At 47.2% G+C, this 25,511-nt stretch overlaps 1 protein-coding gene across 1 annotated transcript in view; it reads right to left on the bottom strand.

Annotated features, from left to right (window-relative positions):
* SLC6A12 (solute carrier family 6 member 12) overlaps nt 1-25,511 on the bottom strand; it is a 76,134-nt gene that overhangs the window by 32,329 nt on the left and 18,294 nt on the right. The window contains exons 3-8 of the mRNA XM_075006364.1: nt 20,294-20,504; nt 14,527-14,661; nt 13,749-13,889; nt 11,565-11,652; nt 9,188-9,320; nt 5,252-5,386 (exon numbers count right to left, since the gene is read on the bottom strand). Of these exons, the coding sequence (XP_074862465.1) occupies nt 5,252-5,386; nt 9,188-9,320; nt 11,565-11,652; nt 13,749-13,889; nt 14,527-14,661; nt 20,294-20,483 (822 nt within the window). The 5' untranslated portion in view covers nt 20,484-20,504. The remainder of the gene's footprint in view (nt 1-5,251; nt 5,387-9,187; nt 9,321-11,564; nt 11,653-13,748; nt 13,890-14,526; nt 14,662-20,293; nt 20,505-25,511) is intronic.

Here is a 25,511-nt window from a genome sequence, read left to right as displayed (position 1 = left end):
ACATTTTGCTGGGGAAGCCTTGCTTATAAGTTGTTGCTCAGCAAAGCTGTGGGCCATTGCGTCCTGATCAGAGATGGTGAAGGACTGGTTCCAAGGGAGAAGTGCCTTCTGTCAAGCAGTGCTGGGCAGGCTCAGGGGAGTAGACAGAGGTTCTGAACTGATACCTGCCAGGTTGCATCCTTGACACAAGGTCCATGAGGCTGCAAGGTTCAGGGGAAGTGTTCCAGGGAGAGTGAGCAGTGAAGGAGGGCAGGACAAAACTGCCACCCCACGGTCTCTGGGTTGGGACCCAGAGTAGTAGAAGGGCCCGGGTCATTTCCCACCTCCCTCCCCCCGGCACTCTCTTGCACTGCATCTAACCACCACAGAGCATGGCCTTTATTGACTGTGGCTTGCCCCTGAGGTGAGGGGCTAGACCTTGGCTGCAGTTGTCCATGATGACAGGTGCAAGACTGAGGACTGTTGATATCAGCAGAAAGAGGGAGAATGGAGCGGTGGGCACTACCAGAGGACAGTAACCTGAAGAGGATGCTGCAGTTCAGGGAGCAATGCTGGTCCAGTTAATGAAGACATCATAGCAGAGACAATCACAGGTGAGACGCTGGCTAGAAGAGACTGTCCTGGTGAGGAACAAAATTAATTCCTGGTGTCACCAGCAGGGGGCACATCAGTGGTGACTCAACCCTAGCATATGGTTATTTTGATAGTAAACCTGAATTTATTTTAAGATGCCCCCGTTTTCAGCATCATCGTCATCATTATCACCAACAATCATGGGCTCAGCACCCGTTGGTGTCCGATGCCTCCCTCACTATTTCCATCCATCTTTCCAGCGTGGAGTGGCTTAGTTTCTGTAGACTAGCTCCACACCAGTCTACTGTACCATCTCCCCATTCTCAGTGGGGTCTGCCTTGCCTATTCGAACCGTCCATTATGCTGAATATCAGGGTCTTGACTTTTCACTCATCGTTCATTCTGCAGATATGCCTGAACAGCTGTAACTTCTGTTGTATAACTTCTGCAGCAGGTTCTCTTTCAGCTGTATCTTTCTATATAATTCGTCATTGGTGACCTTCTGCATCCAACCTATTCTCAGGATCTTTCTACAGCAACTCCTCTCATATGCCACTGTCCTTCTCTTCAAATCTTTCATTACCATCCATGTCTCACATCCATACAACATGCTGCTAAATACACACATTTTCAAGACACTCATCTTTGTTCCTAAGCTAACCACTTTGGTTTTCCAAATCTTAGCCATCTTCAAACTCCCTCTTGCTTACGCTATTCTAGTTGCTATTTCCTTCTTACAGTCTACATCATACATCATGTTGCTCCCCAGATACATGAACTTCTCTGTGTTCTCTAGTTCGATCCCATCTGCACTGATCTTCCTTTTTAATTCCTTATCTACAAATACCATTGTTTTCATTTTATCAATGTTCATAACCAGTCTGTACTGCTTCCCTTCCTTATTTAGCATCTACACCATTCTCACTAGCTTCTCTTCATCTTCGTCAATCATAACTATATCATCTGCAAACCTCAGGTTAATTCTCATCTCATGCACCAATATCCCTTCTATCTCTTCCTTGATCTTGTTCATCACTCTCTCTAGGTGTGTAATGAAGATATTTGGCGATATCGGATCTCCTTGTCTCGTACCTATACATGTTCTAAACCACATTCCCAACTCCCTGCCTGTTTTCAGTGCTGCCTCTGTATTGTTGTTGATGTCCTTCAACAACCATAACAGTCTGCTATCCACTCTGTCTGACTCCAGCACTGCCCAAGTCACTTTCTGATCTGTACTGTCAAATGCCTTCTGAAAAATCGACAAATCAATAGTAGCTATTCTTGTTCTTTCGTCGAGCTTTCTCTGCTGTCAATCTTAGTGCCAATATCTGCTCTATGGTACTTCTGTCTTTCCTGAATCCCTTGCTCTCCATCAGTATCAGCAGCAGCACCTTTCCTAGATGACTCATTAGGGCAATTGCGCTGTAGTTTTGCACTCCAATGCACTTCCTTTCTTGTGTATTGTCACTAGCACAGATCTTGTCCATCCCTTAGGTGCCTTCCCTTCTTTCCTTGCTATATTACATAGTCGGTGTATTTCCTGAATCATACTTTCTCTGCCGTACTTGATCATCTCTCCCTTGATCTTGTCGTTTCCAGGGCTCTTATTGTTCTTTACTCATTTCACTGTGCTTTCTACTTCCTTCTTTGAAATATCAGTCTTGCTCTTGATGCTTGGTGGAGATATCTCTTTAAGTTCTTCGATCAGTCTCTCTGAGACACTCAGGTTCAGCTATGCTTTGTATAGATCGGTGCAATATCTCTTCCATTGTGCACAATTTTCTCCTTGTTCATGAGCGCCTCATCATTTTTGTCTTTGATTGCCATATGCTTTGGCTGCCAGTTCCTATATATTCCTAATCATTTTATACATTTCCTTGGTCTTACACCCACTGTAATACCTCTCTATATCTTCAACTGCTTGTCTAACCATTTTGCCTTATCTGTTCTGACTGCTTTCCTTACCTGTTTGCATTTCAGTCTATATTGCTGTTCTGCCCTCTTAGAAACATCCCTTCTGATCTTCAACACTCTGTTCTCTTGGACCAACTTCAGTGTCTCCTGTGTAATCCACTTCTTATTGCTCTTCTCTTCTTCCAGAACCATCTACTCAGTTGTCTCTTCTATCACTGTGGCTGTCTCTTCAACTCTTTTATCTAGGTCTTTCTCTGTGCCCACATTCCTGATCATGTCTTCGAGTGCTGCTCTGTATGCATTCCCTTCTTCTTCCTTGCCTCGCCTTGCCACATCTCTTCATTTCCTGAATTGTGTCTTATACTTTCTCCTGAGTTTTGTCTTGATGTTCGTGATCACTCGACTGTGGTCTGAGTCTGTATCCACTCCTTGGAAAGTTCAGCACTGCTGTACTGATGTTACCCATCTTCTTATCAAGATCCTATCTATCATGTTTTTGGACTTCCCATCCTTTGATCGCCATGTCCACTTCCTACACTCCTTTTTTGGATTCTCATATTGCAGATCGCCCTCTCGTGTTCCATAGCAAACTCTAGTAGTTACTCGCCTCATTTGTTTCTTTCTCCATATCTAAACCTTCCCATGACTCTCTCCCAACCTTTGTTATGTGTTCCAATTGCCTCTGATGATCAATGTATCACTCTTCAGTATCTCCTCCAGTGTCTTTATTAAGTCTTTATAGAATAGCTCAATCTCTTCCTCTGTACTGTCCAACGTGGGTGCACACACCTGAACAACTGAGAAGTTGAACAGTTTTGCTTCAAATCTTGCTACCATCATTCTTGCAGTCACCAGTTTGTATCCTTAACCATGTTCCTCTAGCTCTTTTGCTAAGAAGAAATCCGACTCCTGCCTCATGCTTTATTTCATTCCCTGACCAAATGACTTTGCAATCGCACATCTCTCCAGACACCGTCCAACGCATCTCTGCCAGTCCAAGTATATCGCATCGGGATCTCTCCATCTCCTTTCAAAGAAGCTCTAACCTTCCAGTCACCCATGGTGTTGGGATGTTCCACATTCCAATAGTTAGTATACGCGTTAGCTGTAATTTTCTTTTGGTAGCTAATGTATCGACCCAACCCTGATCTCTTGATTGGTATTGTGGACTTTGTTCATCCAGGTGAAGTGTGAGATGGCATCTTTTATAGGTTAGTCATAATGGCATCAGATTTCATTCAAGTTGTTGTTTTACAATCAGCACTTCATCACTCATCTGATCAACCCTCCTCCTTTATCCAGGCTTGGGACTGGCATGGAATCCCTAGAGGCTTCATGCCAGAGTTTTCAGCATGCTATAGATTATAGACAACACAGCTACCTCTGAAAGTCATCAGGAAAAGCTGGAAGTGGTTTGTTTGTTTGTTTGTTTGTTTGTTTGTTTGTTTAAGTGAAGCAGAGATTCTGGTGCACAATTCGGCAAGAAAGTGAAAATCTCAGAACAAATGCCAGAGATGCAGAATCTCAGAACAATTTTGTTTAATAAAACTGACCACTTGTAGCTCCTGTAGTTACCTACACTTCCTACTGCAGTTTTTTGCACACTAGGAAGTTGGCCTCCCTGAGGAAGCATCAGACTCTTCCAAGAGAAGCTGAAGCCAGGCCAGAGACAAATGGAGAGGTTCCCCGCCCCTTTTGTTAATCCTCATTTCACTTAAGACTCAACCAAACCATATGTCATATACTGAATGTTTAATAGATGCTTCGGCATTTGCCAAGCCCTTAAATGGAAATGACCTAACACATCCATGTGTTTCAAGCACACTAGCAAAAAGGCTACGTTTGTGTTGGAATGAGATTTTCCCCTCTGTAGGGTGACCATATCCTCCTATCCCAAATATAGGGGGGACCTCCCCAGCTGCCCCACGCCCCGGGGTGCCAGGAACGGGCGCGGTCCCAGCTTCCCCATGCATAGGGAAGCCAAGAGCTGGGGCTTCCCCGAGCCTCAGGGAGCCGGGAAGGAAGCAGCAGCCATGCTGGTGAACTCCCTGCTCCCTGCACCTCAGGGAGCCGGGAAGGAGGAGGCAGCCATACCCCGTGTCCCAGCATACCCCTCACTCTGCAGAGCCCCCTGCTGGCTCCCTCGGGTGTGGCTGAAAAGCACACGAGTACCTGCACTCCACATGCTCTCCAGCCAGCAGTTGTGCCTGCGCACCAGCAGGGGGCCAAATATGGAGCAAATAGCCCCTTTGTTAAAATAAGTCAGGATGCCTTTCTGGCACCGGAAATACGGGGCTGTCCTGCCAAAGCAGGATGGATGGTCACCCTACCCTCAGCCCTTTTAAAGAGGCCTCAATATTGTGTCAGTCTCTTAGGACTTGTCTACTCTTCCATGAAGATTGACCCAGAGTTCAATTTCGCGCATCTGGTAAAGACACGTAAAATTGATCTCTCTGGGGTCAGCAGTCAACCCTTGTACTCCGCACTATCGCAAGGCGTAAGGGAGGTTGATGGGAGAAATGTTAGACCACCACCACCACCGTCTATTTCCGACACGTCGATTCTAGGTTTGCAATTGCCATAGCTAGAACTGTGTATCTGAAATCTAGTGCAGACCTGCTCTGAGGGGTGGGAAATCCAACCTGAGCTAGATAGCAGTCGAGTAAAGCCTCAGCCTGCAAGGTGCTGAACTCCTGCTTTTCCCATACCTGTGTTGTTGGAGTCTCATCACACCTCACTATATCAGGCTGTATTCACCCACCTGTGGATCTGCAAGCCTGGAAAGGTCTGGCTTCAGGTAGAATATGATCCCTTCCACAGCACCAGGCAAGGTGGCCCCTCGAATCAGCAAGATAAAAAGCATCAAGTAGGGAAACGTAGCGGTGAAGTAAACAACCTAGAAGCAGAGAGAATGATTACAAGGGATGTTGTGTCAACCTATAAATTACACATACAAAGAAAATCCCCTAACTCTGTTATTAACAACACCTGAATCTTTAAATCCCCAAAGCTTCTGATTTCATTAAATTCTAATGTAAAGGTCATGAAAACATTTCTATTCGTGGCCAAGATTTTCTAAAGTGAGCAGTGAATCTGAAGGGGGCAGGGCAGCAACCTGAGACACCTTAGAGTGGCCTGATTTTCAAAGAGCAATTGTTCAGCACACCAAGAAGTAGTGGCCAAGGCTCTTCAAGGCATCTCAGCTTGAATCTGAGGACCCCCAAAATCCTGATGCGTTTTTGAAAGCCTTGACCGCATGGTTTGCAAAACCCTCCTGCCTTCTCTTTTGTGTGGGAAACTAAATGGGGTCATTAAGGAGCTGTTAGAGCAGAATGAATCATTAACTAAATATTTTAGCCCCTTGTGGAACTGAATATCAGTGAGAAAGCTACAATTTCCTTCAATGTATTCATTATTCAGATTCATTCAAATAATGTCCTTTGGGATTTTTATTCACACTATGAGGTAATGGCAAATATTCAAACTTCAAGTAATTTGTATTATTTGCCTGTAATTGGTCAAATAAGGAACATAGCATTGTTTGTGGTCCCTGATTGGATGAGCACACAAGTACTGCTGGCACTGAAATTTGTTTCTAAAATTCACTTTGCATAAATAAATCTAGTTTACTAGCATAAATGTTCAAAGTATGAGAAAGGGCAACACAAAAGGAACAGAAATGTGGCCAAAGTCAAGTGGTTTTAAAAAATACTCATTCAAACTTTTCATAAAAATTATTCTCCCCCCAGCTATAGTATCCATTGAGATACTGATACTTTGCCTTTAACAACTTACTATTAAACCTGAACTTTCAGGTTAACTTTAATCAAGAGTTAACTTCCTGTTGATTAAAAAGTTCTACAAATAATCTCATACCACTGCAAATATTAAACCAAGATGCATATGTTTTAGAGATTCTGTAAGCTCTCTCCTGCTTTTTCATAATATGCCAAATCCTAGCTTTTTAGGGGTGTAAGAAACAAAGCAGAATGTTTAAATTACTTGACCCTACACCATAAGATTCGTACATTTTAAAACAGAAGAGACCATTACAACCATCTAGTCTGACTCCATGTATAACAGAGGTCATAGAATTTCACACAGCAACTTCTGCATTAAGCCCATAACTTTGGACTGAGCTAGAACATTCATTCCAGAGAAACATATAGTCTTAATTTAAAGATTTTGAATCATAGGGAATCCACCACATAATTATATTAATCACTGGAGCAATTTAGTAAACTCACAGTCAATCATTTGCACCTTATTTTTAGTTTGAATTGATCAAGCTTCAGCTGCCAGCCATGGGATATTGTTATAACTTTGCTAAATCAAGGAGCCCTGTGCTGTCAGAGATATTCTACCCATATAAACATTTATGACCTATCAAGTTACCTTGAAACATTCTCATTATTGAAATAAATAGATTGAGGTTCTTTAATCTCTCATTATAAGAAGATAAGACTGGGAATTTTTTTTATGAAACTACTTTTGCCTACTAAATATACCAATTTGTCAGAACTAAAATTTTTAATAGCAAAGGGTCAGTTTAAACAAATATCAACTCAACATGTTCTTTGTATAAGTAGTTTCAAAACTGCCAACATGACAAATTCTGGCTTACCAGTTCCAAATGACTTTAGAGATAGAAAATTAAACTAATATAAGTTTAAAAAGTTAAAAAATTAGGATAGAAAGGAAACATTTCAAAACTGAAACTAAACATTTCACTTGACCCAAATGGATTTTCTTTATTTTCAGTTTGTGAAAAAAACCTAATATGTTGACCATTTTTCCTGATTCAGGATGGGAAAAGTTTTCTGAAACCTCAAACTTTAACAGGACAACAGTGAAACGTGTTTCCTGGCCAGCTTTAACCAGAATGCAGATTTTCCAGGCCTCAGATCAGTCTTGCAGCTTTTCTGAACTCTTTCCAAATTATTGTCATTTTAAAGTGGCTCTTTAACCCACCCCCCATGTTTATTCTTCCGTACTTAATTTCCGAAGTGCAAAGAAAGAAGAGTGGGGAGGAGACATGGATTTTATCGAGTTCTCTGTGTCTCCATATACATGTAGCAAGCAGGAGAGGGCAACTCAGTGCATTTCCATTAAAGGCAAAAAGTCTTGCAGGCGTCACACATTCCCATCTGAGAGCTGAGCCAAGGAGCACAGTACTAAAAAGCTTATAAATACGGGAGATGGAGACAGCCCTGTGGAGTCACCAGCTCCCTGACACAGGACTAAAGAGACATCTGGTTTTGAAGGAGGCCTGCCAGCACCTGTACCAGGAAAGGATGAGACTAGTGACGGGAGCTTTGTGGGTGGAAAGAGAGCAAATAGTGGGGAACACCTTTTTTGGGAGGAAGGGGAACTGAAGAAAACTGACCACTTACTCCTCAGTGATTGTCACACTTCCCCTGGATGTTTGCAAGACCAACCCTACATAAAAGACACCCGCTCCCTAGCTCGCTGCTACTCAGGGGATGATAGTCCAACCCTGGACCGTTAAAGCCCTGGTGGTTTATTTAAGCCGCCCATGTGAATTACGTTATGCTAATCCCACCCAGAAATAGAAACAGTGACGTGACTTACGCAATGGCAACCAGCCAGCCCAGCTCAAATTTTCAATATCGAGTGTGGAATGCTCACAGCAGCGCTCTGTGTGTGCGCAAGCCATTGAGTTAAAGAAACATACACACACAGAGCAGCTACAAATAAAGAGGAGGTGGGAGGTAACCATGCTGGACCCCCTGAAGAGATTAATTCTAGTGGATTGTTCACTCAGCTCTGGTGTTTAATTATTGTTGGGGACTGGACATTTGACAATAAAAGAGGCTAACCTTGTGGGGGCTGCACATCAGCATCTGGATGCCTGTGTGTTGTTACCGGTGAAGCAGCAGGTTTCACAGGGTTACCATATTCGACCTTTTAAAAGAGAGGACACCCCATGACAGGGAGTATCTGTACCTGTACCTGTGCTGTCAGAGACATTCTACCCATATAAACATTTATGACCGATCAAGTCACCTTGAAACATTCTCATTATTGAAATAAATAGATTGAGTTTCTACCAACTCATATTGTGTTAATGTGCTATAGTGTGTGTGTGTGTGTAGTACATTATAGTTGAGTGTGAGTTGGTAGATACTGATACAGATACACTCCCTGTCATGAGGTGCCCTCTTTTTTACATGCTAACCCTGCTTTTCACAAGTTTTCCACCCATCACAGTGGGCAAAGCTGGCCTAGAAATTCACCAGTTCCTCTAAGCTTTCCCTTGTCTCCTGTCTGGCTATGTCTACACTAGCCCCCTCCCACCCTTTCGAAAGAGGGATGCTAATGAGATACTTTGGGATATGCTAATGAGTCACTGCATTCATTGCGGTGCCTCATCAGCATATCCCAAAGTGTCTCATTAGCATCCCCCTTTCGAAAGGGGGAGGCGCTAGTGTAGACATAGCCTCTCTGTTTGATTAGTTTTCTTTGTTCTTCAAACCGAGAGTAAGCAGGGACAGCTGCACTGCACTGCACTTGCACCCACCCACGCCATCCTGAGATTGGCCCCAGGTCTTCTGTGTCCCCCGCCTGCTTTCTTCCTCTTCTCTCTGTCTCACAGAGAAGGGAAAGGAGGCAGAGGGGAGACATAATGGCACCCAGGAGGAGGTTTAGGGACTAAGGGGACAGAGTTTGCTCTCACTTTGCCGGTGGACTTGACTCCTTTCCAGATGCAGAAGTAGCAGACGACCCAGGCAAGCAGAAGGCAGAGTGCCAGCTCCCAGCGCACAGTGCCCAGATTGTGAATGCCATCTGTGAGTCCCAGGGCTCGATTCCTGGCAGTGCAGCATGAGAGTGAAAGGTTAACATCCCAGACCTCTCTCCCAGCAGCCCCCTGCCCAGAGTTTTCATACACACCCCATAGCACAGCTGCCCAGTCCCTCCTCCTCCACCTCCAGGCACCCGAACTCTGGGAGACCTACTATATATACACTCTTGGTTGGCATAATGCAGAGGTTCTCAAACTGAGTGTTGTGACCCTTCCGGAGGGTCTCAAGGTTATTGCATGGGGGGGGGGCTTGAAAGCTGCCAACCTCCACCCCCTAATCCCGCTTCACCTCCAGCATTTGAAGGAGTAACAAATATTTAAAACTATTTTTAATCGGTAAGCATGGAGGGAGGTCACACTCAGAGGCTTGCTGTGTGAAAGGGATCACCACCAACCCGAAAGACGGCAGGTACTTGCAAAAATGCCTCTGGCCCCTCTGGGATCCCCTAGCAGCTTGGCCCTGCAGTTCCACCTCACCCTTCAGTCAACTGGGGCTTTCCAACTCTCCCTCAATAGCCCCAACGCCGTCTCCTAATCATTCTGGCCTTCACAGCATGGTCGCTCCCAGTCTCCCATCGCCGCAATCCCCTGAAGCCACATAAGTATCACCAATGGCTCCCAATCACCTGCTGGCTCTGCTGTTTCCTCCAGCCACCCCATGTTCTATGGCTCCTTCCGGGAACAATTATGGTTATATGGCTGTCCTGCAAGAGGATCCCTACGGGTTCTCCTCAGCACACAGGCTCCCTGTGGCTATGTCTATACTCAGAGCACAAGCGGTGGTCCCTTTGTGGGTGGAACAAATGTTGTTATGTGCACTGAGGCATGTGTGGACGTGCACCACCCCATGCTGCCCAGCGGGGGGGTGGCTGCGGGAGCTCTGCCACTCAGCTGGGCAGCACCTGAATCTCTCCTGGGCGGCCGGCCAAGCACCCAGCTTATAGGGACCACTGGCGAGGGTCTGCGTGGGAGAGTCCCACTTCACACAGCCATGCTCAGTCTCACGCTCAGCAGAGTTAGCGTGCTGAGTGCAGCAGTGCAGCCATGGTAGCCTGGGCGGAGTGGCTTGAGTTAGCAGCCCCCCCAAACACCCGTGGAGTTCAGGTGTGTTTGTACTCAGGGCAGCTAGCACAGTTCTGCCTCTGCCCCGGCTGCCGTGGCTACACTCCTATGCTAAGCTCAGAGAAGAGTTAGCACCAGTACGTCTACGAGAGCAGGGATCACGGCCCTCATTCACAGCACACCCGTAGCCTAACTGGGACCACGTGGGGGCTAACTGTAGCCCAGCTGGCTCTCCTGTAGCCTTTCACTACCCTAATATGTATGACAACTCTATGGAACCCCCCAATTCCCCCCAAACTCTAGTGGGCCCCTCGTAGGTGGCAGTGGTGTGCTGAAATCACAGCGGTTTTAGGAGCTACTAATGGATGGGGCCAGGAGCCCAGCAGTGAGGTGCCAGCTCTTCCTCTGACTGATCATGCAGCAAGTCCTTTCACCAACAGGGAAGCTGAGACCCAGCAAGGAAAGACCTGCTGCTGGCGCATGAGAGCCGACTTGGGCTCGTGGGGTTGTGCCACTGCAATTTAGACACCTGGGCTTGGGCTAGAACCAAGGCTCAGGGACCCTCCCTTTCTCCAGGGATCTACAACCCAGGCAGTAAAGCTTGACCGAAAAAGTTGCTTTCCTCTGACACTGAAAAAGGAACTCTACTAGAATAACAGGGAAGCTACTTTGCCTCTTCCTGCTTCACAGCACAGCGTCTTTGCAAAATCTCTTCCAGCCCTCTCCCACCTGGTCTCCTGCCCTAGAAAGATCTTCACACTTGGTGTGCATACACACATGCCCTCTAGATGTCTGTTGGGGGCGCAGGGGTGCTGCCAACATGTGTTCAGGCCTTGTGCATCCACAACCTGCTGGTGTGGAGTGTATCTGCCAGGTGAGAGCGTGTGTGTCCATGCATGTGTTCTCAATGAGGGTCAGCGTCTGACCTCTGGGACTGTGTGGTACATGTGGCAAGACAGCATGTGCCTTGGGAGTGCCCACATGCACCATGGGATGTCTGTCAGTCAGTCCGGCCAGCCACTATGCAAATTGGCGTGTGCAGTGAGTCTGCTCATGTGTCCCTAATGTGCGACGTGCCACAGGTCTGGGTTCTGAAATGCGGCACCTGCCCAATTTTTTTTACTCCATCTGGCACTTTCACATCACTGTGACCTCTTGAGGAGAGATAGTCTGAAACCAGGCTACGTACTCCCAGAACTCTGTAACTGGGGAGGTGGCATTAGTAGGCACTGTCCAGTTCTTCAAGCCAGAGCTGTTCAGAAAGTCCACACACTGGTCTACAAAAGAGAAAGCAAATCGGTGATCCCAGAGAATTCTCCTACTTCTCAGCCTTTGAGCCCCTGCCCACCTCCCGGCTCCAAGGTCACTCCAGTGTCCCACAAACACTTCCCCTTGCCCTGCAAACCCTCACTCTCCCGCCACACCCAGACTCCCAGCTCAGGAGCAGCCAATGGGATGAGGGAAGTGGCAGCTTCCACCCCATAGAACCCACAGGGCTGTAGAATGCAGCGTAGCATGGGACAGAAACTCTAATTACGCAGGATGCCTTCACACACTCTTCCCTGCCCTGTTCCCTGCACCAGCCATGCATGTATGCTTCCCCACACAGCCACAGACCATGACTGACTTGCGGCATGCCTAAAGTGCAAAAGGCAGAAATAGTACCACAGGCATCTCATAATACATTTAGCAAACAGTAAGGTAAACCACAGAGAGAGTCACCGAATGTTAAGAAAGAGTTCAGAGAGGAATTTTCCTGGCTTTACCCACAAATAAAGCTCTGTCTGGGGAGCTGCAAGAGTCAGATCCCCTTTGGGGAAGGCAGTGACCTCTATCAAGGGTACAGGGAGGGAAGGACTGTTAGCAGACTGAACATGGAGAGAGGAACTTTCATAGATCTGTAGATTCTATCACCAAAATGGACCATCGTGAGCTTCTGCTCTGACCTCCAGTGTAAGGCACACCAGAGACCTTTCCCAAAATAGCACAATTTTGCCAGTCCAAGCTGCAGCCACAGGAGACATACTTTGCCTATACAGCACACTCTTTCAGCTATATTGACAGGCAATTGTAGCATGACCTGGCCTGAGTAAGCCAAAGATTGAACATGCAATTCTCTGCACATGTAATGGGGCCTGGCCCAGACTCTTGAAGGCCTGAGGCGTGGGGAGCGGGTTGTGCTGTAGATACGGGACGTGGCAGATCCAAGGAAAAGCACCTTCCATGCCTTCGAGTAGGGTGAGGATTCCAGACTCAGGCAGATTCGAAAATGGGTGTTTTTTTCCTGCTGAAAAGTTTTAATTTCTGGGGGGACAAGAAAACCAAAACCTTTTGATTCAGAAATAGTGCCACCATGCCTCAGAGGAGTTGTCATTTGGGTGCCTCATACTCCTGCTGTAAGCTCAGTTGCCTGGTCAGATTACCTAACCCATGATGCACCATGGCCTCTCCTCATGTCAACAGCGAGCTGTCGCCTCCTTGCCAGGGTGCCTCATTGGAGTAGTCGTCTAGCTGAGGAGCTAAGCACATAGAGAAGAATTGACACCTGAGCAGGGCCGGGTTTTCCTTTAGGCAGAGTAGGCATGTGCTTAGAGGCATCGAAAAATGAAAATTTTGCTGCTCCCAGGTCCCAGCAGGGGCAGGGTTGGGGTCAGTTGAGGGGCAGATGGCCCCAGACAGCCCTGCTGGAGCAATCCTCATTCAGCCCAGTGGGCAGGGTCACCTCCCAGAGGAGCTGGTGAGCACAGCCAGAGAACAGAGCATAGGAGAGTGGGTCTCTGGGGGACTTCTGAGGGGGATCTGGGCTGTGAGGGTCCATGGAGGGTACTGGGCAGCGGGTTGGGGGACATGTGTGTGTGATGGAGTGCTGGGCAGTGGGGAGTCTGTGAGGAGGGGGAGACAGGGTAGCAGGACACCTAACAGTGGCAGTACCTCTGCCACTCACAGCAGGTAGGAGCTCCGAGTTGCTGTGGACATTGGGGGTTTCCTGCAGCTCCCATCTGCTGCTGGATGATGAGAGCACCAGAGGCAGATTAGGGGTTTGCAGGGCCTGGGCCAGAGCAGGTGAAGGTCCCTCTCCACTGCGTCCTCCTACAGCCGTGCTGGTGTGACGCGTGCAGAGGTGTGCACAGGATAAATCTGTGCATGAGGAAACCCTGCAGCATCCTCCAGGCTCATAACTGCATATCAGAATCAACCTCTCTGAGTATTCAGATGAACATTTCAATGAAAATTCAAAATTTTCCACAGAAACCAAACTGCAACCAAAAAAAAAAGTTGAACTAAATACCCAATTTTCTGTCCAAAAATATTGTTGATGGACAGTTATCAAACCCACTCCCTCTTTCTAGGAGCAAACTAGCTGAAGTTGTACCTGAGTTCCAACGGTTATTACAGGTAGCCCAGGGAAGCACAGCAGCAAAGGAGCTGAACAGGTAGAAGATAGCCCAGGCTAGGATGACAATGTAGTAGATATTCAGATAGGATTCAATGACTTGTGAGGCATATCCAATTCCTAGAAGAGAAAATGGGAGTGGTTAGGAAATGGCCCCTGACTAGCCCCAGCTATATCAGATTTTAACTTCTGATTGTGCCATGGGCCATCCCATGGGAGTTGGGGGCATGACAGATTAATGCACAATTTGTTGCACCAGAGTACCCCGGGACTTTCAGGTTGGGGGTGGAACATCCAGATATGTTTCAGCATTGTGGGAAAATCAAAAATAAAAGGGTTTTTGACTGCTAACTACATCCAATGCCCAAAGAATGGTGTCAGAGCAAAAACACACACTCCCACGTTAGCTTCTAATACTAGCTCTGCCGATATCCACAAGTGAGCAAATGCCAAAATGAAAAGAAAAATCACTTAATATTTCAGGGCATCCATTTTCTCCTCTGTGAAATGAGGATGATAAAATTTCAGGGGAGTTGTCATGTCAGTTCTCTGGGATTTTAAAGTAGAGCTATCTAGAAAACAAGAATTCAATTTAAAAAAGCGCAAAGTTTTACCTTTTGTTTTTATTCTGCTTCAGAACAAAAATTAGACCTCTTGTAATTTTCCACACAAAAGCCCAATGCACCACCTTTCTCTCTCCATAGTATTTTGACCAGAAATTCCACGGTGGACCCGAGGAACCCATTCCCTGGCTCACCTTCAAAGAGAGGGCAGAGCTTCCGCCAGGCAGTGATCCCTCCCTGGCTGGTGTACTGTCCTAGTGCTGTCTCCAGGAAGAACACTGGGATCCCGCAGGTGAAGAGGAAGATGAGATACGGAATTAAGAAGGCACCTACAGAGAGAGGGGGAGACAAATGCAGGAATCTTTACTACTCAGCGTTACCATAGCCACCAGGCGCACTAACTAGTGAGATGTACCATGAAGGCCCACGTAAACATCTCCAAATGTAGATGTTTATCTGAGCAAAATGGACCTTACAGGCCTGGAAAACTGCAGATCTTGCAAGAGAACAGCTTGTCGGCTTTCTTCCCTTTGTCGTGGCAATACCACAAGCACCGCTGTCCTCATCCAGTCATAGCCAGAACCTGGAAGAGCAGAATGGCAAGGGGGAAGGAAAAAAAAAACCAAACCCACACCACAAAAGATGAAAGTAGACTGTACTTTTCAAGACTTAGAACAGGTTTGGGGGCAGTCAGAGGAAACCTTACTGGATCCTTGTAGTGGACGCTTACGCTCAAGTCGGGGAGGGAGCTCACTCTGCCTCACTATGGTAGGCAGACTGTAAGTAACAGTTTTCAGGGGAAAATTCCAGAGGTAAAGCAGAAAAGTCTTTGGCCCACAGCCACCTGTGTGAGGCACACAGTAATTAACAGCCTGCCAGGGAGTTCTGACTCTGGGTGGGGCTGAGCCACACACGATTAGGGTTCTGGCCTATATTCACAGAAGAGCTGTAACAGCCTAGGTGTTCAGGCAGGGGGATGAGTGCCAAAGCGAGTCGGGGCTCAGGCAGCCATGTGAGCACCAACACAAGCCTCCTGATCTATTGTGGGGAGACTAACACCCCAGGGCTACGTCTACACGTGAAGCCAACATCGAAATAGCTTATTTCAATGTAGCAACATCGAAATAGGCTGTTTCGATGAATAACGTCTACACGTCCTCCAGGGCTGGCAACGTCGATGTTCAACTTTGACGTTGCGCGGCACCACATCGAAATAGGTGCTGCGAGGGTACGTCCACATGCCAAAGTAGCACACATTGAAATAAGGGTGCCAGGCACAGCTGCAGACAGGGTCACAGGGCGGACTCAACAGCAAGCCGCTCCCTTAAAGGGCCCCTCCCAGACACAGTTGCACTAAACAACACAAGATCCACAGAGCTGACAACTGGTTGCAGACCCTGTGCCTGCAGCATGGATCCCCAGCTGCCGCAGAAGCAGCCAAAAGCCCTGGGCTAAGGGCTGCTGCCCACGGTGACCATAGAGCCCCGCAGGGGCTGGAGAGAGAGCGTCTCTCAACCCCTCAGCTGATGGCCGCCATGGAGGACCCAGCAATTTCGACGTTGCGGGACGCGGATCGTCTACACGGTCCCTACTTCGACGTTGAACGTCGAAGTAGGGCGCTATTCCGATCCCCTCATGAGGTTAGTGACTTCGACGTCTCACCGCCTAACATCGAAGTTAACTTCGAAATAGTGCCCGACGCGTGTAGCCGCGACGGGCGCTATTTCGAAGTTAGTGCCGCTACTTCGAAGTAGCATGCACGTGTAGACACAGCTCAGGAGTGGGATGGTAGGGGTATGGGGATGCAGGGTATCCTCAAGTGGGAGCCCTTCAGAATCTGTTGGGTTGGAGAGCTGAGGTTTTAAGTCTGTTTCTAGAAAGGCCGGGGGTGATTAACAGCTCTTCTCATTCCTTCCATACATATCATTAAAAAGACTGACATGATAAAGCTGTCACTTTCTCTTCCCAGTGGGTTGCAATATTTCATAGGTGACTAGCCCTGCCCAGTGAAAAAACCCCCATCAGGCCCCTGTCACTGCGCCAGGAGTTTTGACTCCTCATAGTGTAACAAAAGGAGGAGCCTTTTCCCAGACCCAAAGGTTCTTTCTCAGGCACCCCAGTAAGTACGTTCCTAAGCCGCTTGGGTATTCCGAAGGTTTTCCTTCACAAGATCTTCTGCCTGTGCCAACTGCCCCTGGAGTTTCTGGATGCACTGTAGGAGACCTTGAGATGGTGATGATATCTGTTCCCAGTTCTCTAACATGAAGTCTAATACTCCCAGGGTTGCTGCCACACAACAGTTTAAACAGGGAAAGCTTGGTTGATGACTGGGGAACTTCTCTAATAGCTAGTAACTAGAGCACAATGAGCTGGTCCCACTGATAAAGATCTTCTGGGGAAAACTTCCTTAACATCCCTGTAGAAGCTTAGTTACAACATTTCATCAACCCACCAGTCTGTAACTTTTTTATTCCTAACAGGTCACAGACCTGTTGGAACAGCTTTGAAGTGAAATTGGTGCCTTGGATTTTTAGGACTTCCTGTGGGAGATCTACCTGAGCAAAGATCCTCCAGAGCTCTGTAGGTACCATTTTTGATGTGATGTTTCGAAGAGGATGCCCTCTGAGAACCAGGTGAGCATAGGCCAGGACAACCAGGATATATTGAAACCCTGTGGTACTCTGCCCCTTCAAGAAGCTCTCCCTAGAGGACCACCGCCTGGGGCCATAGAGATTTAAGGCACATAAGACCTCTGCAAAGACACTGCAGTCTTGCCCTAAAGTGACAGGGCAGGCCAACCTTGAGACATAACCCTCATATCTCCCCTCGCAGTCAGCGTGGCTCAGGCTTAAGAATAGGCTTTCATGTCCTCACCAATGCACTGCAGCCAAATCACCCCCCAGCTGCAGGTCTGGGGATTTGATAAGGTCCTCACATATCAGAGTCTGTCTACAACCAGGGTCAACAAGGCCAGAGACACAAATTCCATCTACATGTATTGGGGTTGTCCCCTGGCCTAGGGGCCACTTATGTGCCCAAGAATCTCGACTCTAGCTTTGGCTGAAATTGAGGAAGGCCTCTGGGTCATTCTCAGGCTGGGACTATAACAGCATTTAAAAAAGAGCTAGATAAATTCATGGAGGTTAGGACCATTAATGGTTATTAGCCAGGATGGGTAGGAACGGTGTCCCTAGCCGCTGTTTGTTAGAAGCTGGAGATGGATGGCAGGAGAGAGCTTGCTTGATCGATACCTATTCGGTCCACCCCCTCTGGGGCACCTGGTATTGGCCACTGTCAGCAGACAGGGTACTGGGCTAGATGGACCTTTGGTCTGACCCAGTATGGCCGTTCTTATGTTCTTATGTTAAGGACGTGGCTTTGTCAAGTGCACGGGCCCCACAGCCTTGAGGAGAGTCGAGTTGCTGCCTTCACAGGGTTGGGACTGCTAAATGTTAGTACTAGCCCAACCAGCTATTGCAAGTGCTGCCGCTGTCGCTGGGCTGCCAGCTATTGGATCAGTTGCTGTTTCTGGTACCCAAGCTGTTGAAGGAGCTGCAGCTGCACTAGAAGCTGCTGCTGTTGGCTCTTGGCAAGCCACTGGATGAGCTTCTCAGTCTCCCCCCTTCCTGGTTGGGGAAGTTCACTGTCTTATCCAGCAAAGGAGGGACTTGATCCGCTGTTGGTCCTTGGGTGGGATGCTGCCGGCTTTCTTCACCAACTGTTGTAGTCCCTCACCTTCAAGTGCAGGAGGGAAGCCACTTTGCCTCACTACAGACAGGCAAAGTAGCCACTTGTGAGGTAGCTCTGGCTTTCTGGGCAGGATGGAACACAACTGTCTTTAGCCCACTGCCATTTGGCTGGAGCGCACAGCTATTCATAGTCTATCAGGGAGCTCTGGCTCCTGCTGGGTGGAGCCAGGCCACAAAGAAGCTGAAGTCCTAATTGTATTCAAGGGTGAACTGTAACAGTCTCGGGTCTCAGGCAGAGGGGTGAGCGCCCAAGTAGTCTAGGGGATTGGACAGGGGTGAGTGCAAAACAGGCCTCCTAGCCGATCATGGGGAAGCTGCCAACCCAGGAGTAGTGTGGTAGGAGGTAGGGGAACACAGGCCCACCTGACTTCTCTGTGTCCCAGCCACGGCTCTAACAGGTCAGGATGATTTGCAAGGGAGTCAGCAGGGATTGTAGCTGTAAAATACTGACTGAGGCTCCAGCACCAGGATTGGACTAGACTCTGGTCCCCTTGGGGTATTTCCTACCACAGTATGGGAATAGGCTACCATGCTCTAAAAGTCTCCTGGGGATACTTGGGTGCAGGTATGTCTGGAAGCTCCTAGGGAAAAGACTGGACATACAGAGGTAGACACTGTGCCAGAGCCCAGCCCCGGAGTGAGCCTTGCAACCCTTCGCACTACAGTCCATTCAGACACAGTGCAGTCCTCTTTACCCATCAATAACAGGACAGCTCCCTCCAATCAATTCTACACTGCTGCATCTTGGCTTGCTCTCCAGCCTTCCCTTCTCCCAGCCCCTAATATGCCTTTCCAAAGAGACCATCTGGGTTTCACTCTTCAGCTGAAGACCGAGGCCCCAGTCTGTAGGGCACACACCCCTAGGGGGGCGTGGTTGGAGGGCAGGCCAGGTCCCACGGAGGGGGAAGGGAAGGAGCACAGCTCAGCTCAAGTCGTGATCCTGGCTACCAGCCCTCCTCCTGAGGATCCTCCTCTAGCTGTGGCTGCCAGCCCTGTGCCTAGGAATACAGCTGCTGGTCTCAGTCCCTGGCCAAGGTTTTGCTCCCATCTCCATCTCTAGCTATGGACCCCGCCTCAACCCCTCTCCCTGTCCATGTTCCCCCCCACCTCCCAGAGCCATGGCCCCACTCCAGGCTCCAGTTCCCAGGGGCAGGGGCAGAGATATAGGTAAGGAGGAGCGTGAGGTAAAAAGTTGAGGGACCTCTTGTCCAACGGCAGACAAATGCCAATATCTTCCTAGTTAAAACAACAGCTCTCAGGGCCTCATCAGACACAGGGAATAAATGATATGTGAATACATTCCCATTCTTCGCCCAGTTCTCTGATAAAAACACAGATGTTTGAAACAAAGATTTGGGCTCCTTTTCTCAAAAGAACCAGACTTGCCTTTTGTGTGTTTCTCTCTTCCTTGGCATAAAGCAGACCCACGTTGCTTCCCAGTGTGGTTAAGTAACAATTGGGTCTAAAGAAAGAACATTTAGCCTTGTTCTTATGTCAATAATGTTAAAATAAAAGGCAGTATCAAAATGTTCCCTAAACACAGGTGTATTTTAGCTGCAGTGGACCTAGGGCCAGAAGACACTTCACATCCAGACAGTCCAGGTTCATGAAGTAGGGAACGTGGATCCTGTATATATCCAGCTAAAGGCAGCTGCTCCTTTCACTGCCACACAAAAGAATTTCAGTCAGCGTTCTTGTGAGACAACAGTATTATCCAGGATTTGATTGGATGTATCCTTAGGGACAGCCCATGCCCTGTTTTCTAATTCTGTTTGTCCCAGGGGCCGATCAATGTAATCGATAAAAATCATTTATAAAAGTGCTTCCTTACTTTTCTAAAACCTCCTTCCTTTCTCAAATTTCCAAAGTGCTAGTCAGGATACCAGTGTCTTAACATCTATTTTCTTCAAAAAGTCACATGGAAGCTTTCTACCACAGGCAAACCTAGAAAACAGGGAGCCTATTGAAACTGAATTGCTCCCCTCCGTCTCGCAGAACTTCTCTGAGCGCCCACCTGTGGCGCAAGATTTGTCTCACACTGCTCAGCTTACCCTCTCTGTGCGACTGCTTCGCTGGAGGTCTGTGTGTGTGTGTATGTGGGTGGGGGTGTCGCTACCTACAGGTTTGTATATATGAATAGGTGAAGGTGCCTGATCTGGTACTCATATTCCTGTTCCAACGTCTCACATAACCTGCACTTTTATGGACTTACCGCCTCCATTTTTATAACAGAGATAAGGGAATCGCCAGATATTGCCCAGGCCGATGATCTCCCCAGCCACAGATAGCATAAACTCCACTTTATTACTCCACTGGCCCCTTGCCTCCATTTCTGTCTTCTCCTTCTCAAGGACCACCATGCCCCCAGCAGACTCAGCCTCCATAGCTGCTTTTTCCTCCATGGTCCAACGGAGCAGGGGAAACTGGGAAGAAAAGAATAGAAGCAATAAGAAGTTGTTACAGAAGACACAGGTGAAATGAATGGAGAAGGGACTCAGTTGTTACAGAAGACACAGGTGAAATGAATGGGGAAGGGACTCAGTTGTTACAGAAGACACAGGTGAAATGAATGGGGAAGGGACTCAGTCATCCAACTGAATTCATTTGTACTGTGACAGAAGCCTTAGGGCAGTTCCCAGTGTAGTCCATGGAAACTCCATCTAAGAACTAGCTGCACCATGCGACGAGATGTATCTAAAAAGATGGTAGCAAATTGATTCATCATATGAAATAGAGTCCTGGTTCCACTTTCATTTCACCTCCCTTTGATCAGCTCCACTTCCTGCCCACGTTCGTATTCCCAATTGCTGCCCTATTGCTGATGACGAAACCGTTCTGAAAGGTCTACTTATGATTTTATGATCAGAAATTCCAGGAAAGGGAAAAACGATCAAAGTTAATGCTGTGGGGAGATAGAGTGATCAATGCATCTGGTGCGATCAGGAAGTGTCTCCCATTACCCACCACCCTTGCAGAGTGTGAAATATTGTAAAATGTGACCTGAGGTAACTACAGAATATCCACAATCTTCCTGAAAACACCATTCTCACCACCGTGGATGTAGAAGCTATTTACACCAGTATTCCACATGAGGATGGACTACAAGCCATCAAGAACACCCTTGCCAATGATGCCATGGCACATCTTGTGGCTGAGCTATGTGACTTTGTCCTCACCCACAACTATATCCAATTTGGGGACAATTTATACCTTCAAGTCAGCAGCATTACTGTGGGCACCCACATGGCATTGCAACATGCCAACATTTTTATGGCTGACCTAGAACAAAGTTATCTCAGCTCACATCTCCTAGAATCCATCCTCTACTTATGCTATATTGATGACATCTTCATTCTATAGACCATGGTTAGGAGACCCTTGAAAAATTCTGCAGGGATTTCAACAATTTCCAAACCACTATCAATCTCAGACCATTCCATACAAGAGATCCATTTCCTGGATACTACAACACAAATCAATGAAAGTCACATTAATACCACTCTGTACTTGAACCCCACAGGCAACTGTTCTTATCTACGTGCCTCCAGCTTCCATCCAAGACACATCACACAATCCGTTGTTTACAGCCAGACCCTAAGACACAAGAATCTGCTCCAGTCCCACCCACTGACAGATAAAAAAAAAACTACAAGATCTTTACCAAACGTGTTGTAAAACTTAATTATCCGTCTGGGGACGTAAAGAAACAGATTGCCAGAGCCAGATGAGCACTCAGAAGTCACCTACTTCAGGGTAGGCCCAACAAGGAAAATAACAGAGCACCATTTGTCATTAGCTATAGCCCTCCGCTTACCCCCCGCCCTCGCCAGCAAATCATTGACAACTTGCATCGTATTCTGGAACACGATCACTCACTATCCTAGGCCTTGGGTGACAGCCCAGTTCTCTCCTACAGCCAGTCACCCAAACTCAAGAAAATACTCACCTGCAGCCACACACCATACCACAAACATTAACCCAGAAACCTACCCCTGCAACAAACCCTGTTGCCAGCTCCACCCGCACATCTATACTAGCAACACTATCATTGGACCTAACCACATCACCCACACCATCAGGTGCTCATCCACTTGCACATCTACTACTGTGACATATGCCATCAGGTGCCAGCCATGCCCCTCTGCCATGTACATTGGACAAGCCAAATAGTCTCTGTGCCAAAGGATGAATGGACATAAATCCGACATCAGGAACTGGACCACACATAAACCTAGAGGGGAACACTAACCTCCCTGGGCATTCAGTAATGGATTTAAAAGTAGACATTCTTCTACAAGAGTTTTATCACAATGTTACAGAGGGAGACATCTGAATTGGATTTCATTTGCAAATTTGACACATTTAAATTAGGCTTTAACAGAGATCTCAACTATCTTATGCATTACAAGAGTAATTTCCACACCTTTAATATTTACAGTAATGGCACACATCCTGTCCTATTTAACTTAATTTGCTTCATCTGCTGGTCCTACTAGTGACAAGTAACCCCTTCTTCTTCCTTCTTTCCTCCCCACCCACTACCCCTCTGGCTATATAAACCCTAGATTCTAATTATCTACTCCAAAAAGTCTGCAGAAGTGGGCATGACCCAGGAAAGACCATGACCTAAGCACTTTTTTAGTCTTTAAAGTGCTATAGGACTGCTCATCCCTTGACCTGTGTATCCCTCAATAACAAAAGAAACACATTTTCACACCAGAACCTAACCCAAGCAAACAGAAAAGTCAAAAAAACACAAAATCTCTGAAAAGAGAGGGAGACAGAAATATTTACAGATACTTCTTGAAATGTGTGAAGTTCTCAGATATTTTAATGATGGGCAGGATATAATAGAATTAGACAGATAGGGTATGTCTGAACGCAATTGAACACAAACAACTGGCTCACGTCAACTGACTCAAGACTGAAGGGTTCAAGCTACAGGGATGAAAAATTGTGATATAGATATTTGCGCCCAGGATTTTCAATTCAGGAGACAAGAGAGAAAATCTGGAGAAAAAAATGGGTTGTTTCTAACTAAAACAATTTGCTGCCCTACTGAAATGTGGGGAAAAATAGTTTCAACTTGAAATGATTTGTGAGAGAGAGCTCTTTTCAGGTGACTCCCAGGTTCTCTTTTTTTGTGTGTATTTATTTAGCTAAACTTCCAAATGAAATATTTTAAAATGGAAAGTCAAAAACAAAACATTTCAAAATGGACAAAATGTTTAATTTGGAAACATAAAGTTGAAACATTTGATTCTGAAAGTGAAAAGGGGTTGTTTTGATTTTTTTTAAATCTATATTTATTGGTCAAAACTATTTGTCAAATTTGACTCAGATTCACTTAAAGTTTCAGTGCCCCGCACAAATGCAAATTTCAGCAAATTTACTATTTGCTGAAAAAAATTCACCCAGCTTTGCAAATAATGACCAGCTAACCAGTTTTAAGCACAATTTCCTGCGCTCTATGCTATATCCGAATTTGTTCTTAACATTGTATTAGTTATAACATATTAGAAAATACTCTCTTGAAGTGTTTCCCCAGCATACACATGATCTTTTTGAGTGCCAAATGTTTAAACCTAGCCCAAACTCATATGAATGAGTCCCATTAACATCAACACCATCCCACTGGCTGCTGCTATTTGAGATTGGTAAAGACAAGCCAGGTCTAAGGTAGAAAGCCATTATTTTCCAGAGGGTTCCATCTTAACCTGTACAGAAGAAAATGCCTGTGGGCAGTGGGGTGTTGGGGTAGGGGTCCTTAGCTGTCTTGCATTAAGCACAGATCTCTAGACAGAGGTTCACTTGAGACTGGTTCGTGTGAAAAGTGTTAGCTAATCAATTATTGCAGTAAAATCCTGGTTGTTTGTGGAACCATAGAATAGACTTTGACCATAGCCCTAGTCTCTGAGCGGGTGACCATATTTCCCTATGCTGAATGCAGGACACCCGGTAAAATTATTTATATTCAAGTGAGTTCAACAACACTCAGTCATAACTTGGCCTGCTATAAAAAAGGAACACTGAGCAGCTGGAGTCTTTTTAATTACCGTCTTATCTTTAAGGTTCACACAGGGATACATATACACACACACTCCGTACATCTCTTACAGACTGGGTGACTTACCTGCCTGAACGGACCCTCCCTGCCTGCCTCTCCTGGCACCTGTCATGGGATCTTCCTGGCACAACACAAGTGGGATGGGGGCACACAGGATCACATGCCCACCCCAGATTGCTGCCAGAATGTGACCAGCAGTAGCCTTCTGGTACTGAGCAGGAGGGAAGGGATGGGAAATGCTTCCAGCTGCAATGGGGTGCGGGGGGAGGATGATCTGGTCATTATCTTTGCAGAGCTCATCTTTCCACCCTCATCCCACTCCCAGCCCCTGTGTAGGGAAACAGCTTGTCCCATCCTGCCCAAACAGTGCTGTAAGACAGGTAACCCATCCAGGCTGCTGCTGCTGCTGGCCATGGACATAATGCAGTTGCCTCCTGTGTGCTAGTTAGGGTGCAGACAGGAAGAAGTTAAGTCCTAAGGGTGCATTGTGCACCAAAGCCCTACAAACCTGACTCCAGGGGCCTCCTCCTGGACAGCACCCTAGGCCAGAGGGCCTTTGGCTTTCCTGTGATGCTGGCTCAGACAGCAGCAATGGGAAAAACAAGGAGCCTAACTGTTAGGCAGCTGAGTGCTCCGGCCAGGGGCTGGTCCACTACCAGAGGTGACAGTGGGCTGGTAGGTGCTGTTATGCTCCACTGGAAAGAACCAGATGCTGGCACTGGCCCAGACATGGCTGACGTTAAACTGTTGCCATGGCAGTGTTATAATGTCACTTCACCTTTTGCTCTTGCCTTGGCGATAGCTCTGCCAGCAGGGTCTGACTCCCACAGTGCTGCCTGACCCTATCTGCCGGGCTGCCAAAGGGGGTAGAACAAAGGGGGCAGCTGCACAGAGGTTGGTGATTTAAAAAGCTCTGGGGCTCCTGTCCACTGCCACCACATCAGCAACCAGGAGTCCCGGGCTATTCAAATTTCTGCCAGAGCCCTGGAACTCGCAGCCACTATAGCAACAGTGGCCATGAAGGGCTGGCTGGGGGACTTTGGCCTCCCAGCTTCACCCCTTCCTCCCAAGGCTGCACTCCTTCCAGGGGCTGGGAGCTACCCCACACCTTGCCAAGGATCTCCCTGTACCGATAGGTTCTGGCAATTACTTTTACCCCTTTTCTCCACACAGTGCAAGGAGCAGGACATGCCCCATGTAATAGGATGGGGTTTCTGGGCACAGCTAGAGAAATCAATGCAGGGTACCTTTGCTTCAAATCTGGGCCACGTACAGCCCCAGGCTGGGATTTCCTAACATAAACCTTATGCTTTTTCTTAGGCAGATGTTAACCTGATCCTTCGCTTCAACTTGCTTCAAGGAA

This window comes from Carettochelys insculpta, chromosome 1 (assembly GCF_033958435.1).
Source record: "Carettochelys insculpta isolate YL-2023 chromosome 1, ASM3395843v1, whole genome shotgun sequence".
Taxonomy (NCBI): domain Eukaryota; kingdom Metazoa; phylum Chordata; order Testudines; family Carettochelyidae; genus Carettochelys; species Carettochelys insculpta.
The sequence above is the reverse complement of the archived record's forward strand: the minus strand, read 5'-3'. Positions and strand labels throughout refer to the sequence as shown.